Source organism: Anopheles coustani, chromosome 3 (assembly GCF_943734705.1).
Source record: "Anopheles coustani chromosome 3, idAnoCousDA_361_x.2, whole genome shotgun sequence".
Taxonomy (NCBI): domain Eukaryota; kingdom Metazoa; phylum Arthropoda; class Insecta; order Diptera; family Culicidae; genus Anopheles; species Anopheles coustani.
This window is the reverse complement of record NC_071288.1, coordinates 91,416,591-91,422,981: the sequence shown is the minus strand read 5'-3', so window position 1 is coordinate 91,422,981 and position 6,391 is coordinate 91,416,591. Positions and strand designations below refer to the sequence as shown.

General features: G+C 40.2%; 1 protein-coding gene across 1 annotated transcript; it reads left to right on the top strand.

Annotated features, from left to right (window-relative positions):
* The first annotated feature begins 5,127 nt into the window (after positions 1-5,127).
* LOC131269419 (protein CBFA2T2-like) lies at positions 5,128-5,851 on the top strand. Its single transcript, XM_058271772.1, has 4 exons — positions 5,128-5,229; positions 5,305-5,475; positions 5,540-5,647; positions 5,714-5,851. Exons 1-4 carry the CDS (start codon positions 5,128-5,130, stop codon positions 5,849-5,851), a joined length of 519 nt encoding a protein of 172 aa, XP_058127755.1.
* The last annotated feature ends 540 nt before the right edge of the window (positions 5,852-6,391 follow it).

Here is a 6,391-nt window from a genome sequence, read left to right as displayed (position 1 = left end):
AGCTTTCTGAATCAAATCAACATTATGATTAGTTGAAGAAAAGGAACAGAAGGAAAAAACAAAAGGGATTGCATATTGGAACTGAGGCCATCCGTCGTAAGATGGCATCATAATTTTTTACATAATTTTTATTGTTCTGGTGACAGAAAGATATAGGCAGGAAGGAGGCATAAAAATGTCGGACATTTCACACTTGAAAAATTTGCTTTCTTATAATTACGTTTGGTGTAAATTGATTAGACCAGTTCTGTGTCATTGAAAATATTTGTTACGTAGAAGAAGATAGAAGAAGTCTATGATGAGATTGAGCGCTCAAACTATGATCATTCGATTTAGTGACCCCACATACTACGAAAATGCTGGGCTAGGGGGTAAAATGGTAGCCCCTCTTACCCCTTCCTCTAGAGCGATGAAATTTTATTACACGATGGCTACATATGTAAGTAGTATGTGTACCAAATTTTTGTAAACTCTTTTTCATAATTGGAGGAAGGGGATGGGAAGGAGGACATTCGAAAGAATAATAAATTAGCAATATTCCAGCCAAGTTTAGTACAGATAGACGCAGTAGATTTTGCGTTGCATGCATGTGATAGGAATTACCGTTTTTCGTTTTGAGCATTGCTATTGTTTTACTGAAGAGGAGGAGGGTAGAGGGAATCTGGGCTAATATTGCACATTAAGAGTAAGGTCATTCAATTTATAGACCACAAATACTGCGAAATTGATACCCATATTGCATTTTTACCACTTTTAAGGTAGAGGGTAGTATGGGAGCCCTCCTTTCCTCTTCCCCTAGAAAGATGAAATTTTAACCCATGATATATCCTTATGTAAGCAGTATGTGTACTAATTTTTGTGAAAATTCGTTCAATAATTGTTGAACTTTGATTGTTTTTCATTAATTTTAGAGGAAAGATGTTCGGGAGGGGTAGGGAGGTATGAAGATTTCAACAAACGAAGTTCAAATAACTCAACCCTGGAAAATTAGCTACCTTCCCGCCAAGTTTGGTGTAAATCGGCCCGGTAGATTTTGCGTGATGCGAGCACATAAGCGACGGCTAGACACAGCGGTATTCGCACGAATATCCCGCTGGACGACGGGAAACTCCATATGAAAAAAAAACGGATTTCGTTCCCGCTATCCACTCTAAAATTGCGCTTAAAGGTGACGATGGCATTAGATAGCAATATGTAAGTAAGCGAGCGAAGCGAGTGCGAAAGCGAGATATACAACATAGATACAACACGCGCTGCTTACTGTTAGGAATGGAGACATTAGAAAAAAGAAGAGAAAACGCTAAGGCATTATTTATACTAAAATTACTGAAAGGAGAAATTGATGCACCGTGCATTTTAGAGAAAATTCAATTTCATCTACCTCGGACCGCCACACGACACCATTATTTATTATCTACTACCCGGCATAACACAACATATGGGAGCAACGAACCAATTACGGCAATGACGAAAAGCTTTAACAAGTTATACTGCGCAATAGATTTTCATACTAACACTGACATTACGAGAGAAGGACTGAGATTCGTCAATTAGATTAAGAATTTTGTGTGTTAGAATTAAGTAAATGTATACGAAATGGCTTGTGGGGCCTTTATGGCGGACAAGTAAATAAAAATAAATAAATAAATAAATATATATATATGATATATATAATACAGTGACCGGCAGGAAAAAGGGCCCACTTCGAATTTTGTTGATTTTCGCTCAATATTTATTTCTCATTCCAACTGAATATATTGCAAGTATTTTTCGTAAAAAAAAATGCATAAAATGCATTTATTATTTCTTATTTTTATGTATAATAATAAATAACTGAAGTGGGCACTTTTTCTTGTCACTGTTTTTTTAGATACTTTTTTTTATTATTTTTTTCTCAAAATCAAAATATGTTTGTTTTCGCTTACTCATTAGTGGATCTTATATGAAATATGTAAATCAATAAACGAAAAATACTTGCAGTATATTTAGTTGGATTGAGAAAAAAATATAGAGCGAAAATCAACAAAATTCGAAGTGGGCACTTTTTCCTGCCGGTCACTGTATATATATACAGACAACGGTGATTTTTATATATTAGATATAATAATTCTTCCTCAAACATATCGGCGAAGATCATACCGAGTTTGCATTTGTTTTACTTACATTAAAATTTTAACGATGTACGAAGGCCACGATCTTCTAGCACGTTGTGGAGAAGTGGTGTGTCCCACGATCTTGTCTTTTAGAAATATCTGCACTCAACGTTGCTGCTTACGTCACTAGATCGCTGATTCATCACCAAATCACGTCAGATTCGGAAATATGGCCATGTACGTTACAAATCACATAAATAAGAAGCACCGTTCTGGTCTGAGATTGCGCTGTGCTTTGATGGGCTTACCAGAGAATGACTTCCAGCATTTAGCTCGCTGATACAACCGATGCTGTTTTGCAAGCACTTCTTATCTCTTCCTTGCCGTATCCACCAAAAACCCCAGTCTGATTATTACCAGGTCACTTTGAGTAGCTTTAACACTTTGTTATCAATGTTTTCAAGATAACAGTTTCCGGTTGATAATCGACTGCTACATGCGTAAGAGGATTTTTTCGATATCACTTGCGGACTACCATAGGGAGCGGCTTTCAAAGTCACGTACACGTAACGTCACGTAGTTAAAGCAAGGAAGCGCTTTAAAACACTTTTCGCAGCAAATAAGACAAAATCAATTCACCAAACACAAGACAAATGGAATCTGTACATTTGCGCATTTAACTTTTATTTTACTTTAGTCTTTCCATAGGGATTCGTATAATTTTATAGGTATTTAGGTATTTTACTTTTGAGTTCGATGCTATCTTTGCAAGCACTTCTTATCTCTTCCTTGCTTGATCCACCATAACTCGAGTCTGATAGGACACTTTGAGTCAAACACTTTGTTATCAATGTTTCAAAGATAACAGTTTCCAGTTGATTTCGATTTCAATAAGGATTTTCTCGATATCACTTGCGGACTACTATACGGAGCGGCTTTCAAAGTCACGTACGACACTGGGTGTGGTCGATCATAAGTTTCGTCATATTTTTCGTTTATTCTCCCTGAGTCACGATCGCAATGAAAACACTTCGAAAACGGTAAAAAAGCACTCTAAACACCTTTCGCCGCAAATAAGGTGCCAACCAAATAAATCCACCAAACACAAGACGAACGAAAATTGTACAATTGCGAATTTAGCTTCTAGAGGACGTTTGGCTCCACTTTATGCTCCACGTGTACCGTGCAAAACACTTACGCCTGTAGGTGTTTAAGCTGATGTTGAAGATTGTACTTTAGTCTTTTCGATGCGGATTCGTATAATTCTGCAATTTTCAGATATTTCACTTTTAGGTTCACTTAACAACTACTCGCAGTGAAAAATCGAATGGAAAAGAATCCCAGATGGCGCACTTCTTCTGGATGAGGATGGTTCGTACCAAGCCACAATTCAGGTCATGTTGAAATTTCCGTGTTGAAAACACTGGTCACCCAAAATATTGGCACTCGGTGTACGCGTTTCTCTGGCAAGAACAGTGTGATCTGGTGACTGTATTGAAGGTGCTAAAAATGAGGCGTGATCGATTGCTTCGAGGTCTACTCGTCGACTGCCCAACATGCCTTGCTACAGATCCGCTCAAGGTACGCAACGTAGCTGTACGTCCGACTTAGGCATAATCCATCCGCAGTGTTATCTTGTTATCATTAAATACTGGTACATAGGGTGTGGCTTCACGCACACCAATAAATTTAGCCGGCACGAATTTCATCATCGTTTTCGTTTTTCGTTCTTTGTTCAACACTTTGAAAATACTCTTTGGAAACCCTTTCAAAAACCTTTCGCGGAAAATGTAACGAAATACAACTAATTAAATTCACCAAACACAAGCACGAGTGGAAACTGCACATTTCCTCATTCTACTTCCACAGGATGTATGGCTCTCCGTTTTGCTGCCACCAGCAACGTTTACGTTGCAACACAGCTACTGATTTTTAAAAAGTTTTCTTGCATTCACCCTCCCGGATGTCGCAAAAATTGTATCGGACAGAGATAAAAGATAGGAGATCAGTTATGAAAGAGTGTGCTAGCAACACCCGCATATTTCGCTCCCAGATTATGACTGTGCGTTGGCGATCCCGTTCTGGCCCACTTGAACAGATAGCGTGCTGGTCTCCTTCAGCAGCTCTCCCGGGAGAGCGCTGTGTGACATTGAGAGATCGCATGTTGTTTCTCTCGCAGCAGTGCTGTAGAACGAGAGTACTTCCTCAGTGCTCATAGCAAACGTTAAAACAGAATGCAGCCCTACTCTTACTCCTTGATAATTGGTACTCGGACATCGCGATCCTGTTCACAGTAAAGCCAAACGAGTTGCGCCAGATCCTGCAGTAACAGGCAGTGGATTTCTACTCCTTCCTTAAGTACACTCCGACTCAACTAACTTAATGACAATTTTCATATAAAAGAATAAATCCTGTTTTCTCTGTTCATGTAATACGTAAAAGTATAAAATAAATTAAATGAAAAAATAAATTTTCAAAACAAAAGTTTTTCCTTAAACGTACTAAAAAATAAAAAATAATTTAAGTTAAATGACATATGTATTTATGTATCAGTTTTTTGTTTTTGTCATTATTCGCATAGCATCGTAGATGGCGATCGAACTGAGAGCAATCTCGATGCAATGCGAATAACGATAAAAACGAAAAACTGATACATAAATACATATGTCATTTAACTTAAATTATTTTTTATTTTTTAGTACGTTTAAGGAAAAACTTTTGTTTTGAAAATTTATTTTTTCATTTAATTTATTCCTAATCTTCTTGCGTAAGCCAGTGCCTGGTGACCGCCAGTACTTTTAAGTCCGTTGTCCGACCAGCTGATTCCCATTATCCTTCGGCAACGGGTTCCTAGTTCCAACATAGGTAGCAACTACTTTTCTTACAGCATTTCCCGGGTTTTTATTCCAAAGTCTCATCAAAACAATAACAAGTAGCAGGTTTCATCTGACAAGTTGCGCTCTATAATGGCAACAACGCATCATCAATGGCATGGCAACATTACCGTTCTAAAAAGCCACATTCAATATCTAACATGTTTCATCACCCCCGGGATCATCAGGACACCTCGATGGCGGACATCAAGCGGCAGACGGAGGAGAAGATCTCCGAGTTCCGGCGTACCGCCGAAGAGTCCGTGAATCATGGATGGTACGCAGGAAGATCCCCCTTGTACGATCCCAAGAACTAAGAACGAATTCCTTCTTCGCAGGCCAAACGTCAAGCCGTAATCGAGATCCAGCGGGCGGTGGCAGCTGCCGAGGCGAGGACCCTGGATATGATCGCCCAGGAGCGGCTGAAGATGGAGAAAATGTACGCGGACATTCATCGCACCGTACCGGATGCCGAACCGGAGCCACCGATCACGAGCGGAAGTCAAAATGTAAGAATTCATCAGAACGGGAACGGACGTGGCTGTCTAACGAACGATCGTCTATAACCTACAGGCATGCTGGAACTGCGGACAGAAGGCGAACGAAACCTGCTCCGGGTGCAACCTGGCACGATACTGTGGCTCCTTCTGTCAGCACAAGGACTGGGACCAACACCATCAGGTTAGGGATAAACCGGTTTGGCGTGGAGATTCCCAGCTCTAACTTAGGTTCTGATTCCCCTTGTAGGTTTGTGGAACTTCTCGCGCCGAGAACAGCTTCCAGAAGCACACCCAGAGCACCCGCACGTCCATCGCGTCCCGGTCCACCACGCCCCAGCAGCAGAGCAACAGTACATCGAACGGTACGGCGTCCGCCGCAAAATGACGGACTAAATTGCTGAAACCTAAGAAAAAGTATCTGTGCTAGTCAAATTACCGTAGCTAACCCCGCATCAGAGTGATGTGAGTTGGTGAATCTCCCATTGTGGACGTGTGTCGAACTGCAAAACCTCCTTCGGGCCGTACGCAGGCCGCGGCAAATGCAAGTCCAACACTCCGCGTTAGAGCGAAACGCTATAAGTATGATCTTTTCCAACGACTTCTCGATTGCAATGAAGAACTCCCCAATTCGCAAACAAGTTACAAGTAGTGTTTAGCATTGTTTTGTTCTCTAGGGGAAAATAGTTAGAGTTTTAAGTTCCACAACACAACAAGGTAACATTATCATCAAACTGTGCAATATAGCGAGCCCTACCGTTAACAAAACCCGAACGCGTGCTTCTTGTTCGGTAAAGACGGAGGCCAAATGTAGTTTCATTACGCGAAACCCAAAGTAGATGTTGACCAAATTAATTTTAACACGTTGCGTACCAAGCGTTTTAGCACAATTTTTAGTACAATTTTTCAAATTACAATTTGTTTATAA

Bases quoted from the DNA above. Each gene is read 5' to 3' on its own strand.
- LOC131269419 (XM_058271772.1), top strand. From the start codon at position 5,128: ATGTTTCATCACCCCCGGGATCATCAGGACACCTCGATGGCGGACATC. The intron at 5,230-5,304 runs GTGAATCATGGA...CCTTCTTCGCAG, and splicing joins GGCGTACCGCCGAAGAGTCC to GCCAAACGTCAAGCCGTAAT. The intron at 5,476-5,539 runs GTAAGAATTCAT...TATAACCTACAG, and splicing joins TCACGAGCGGAAGTCAAAAT to GCATGCTGGAACTGCGGACA.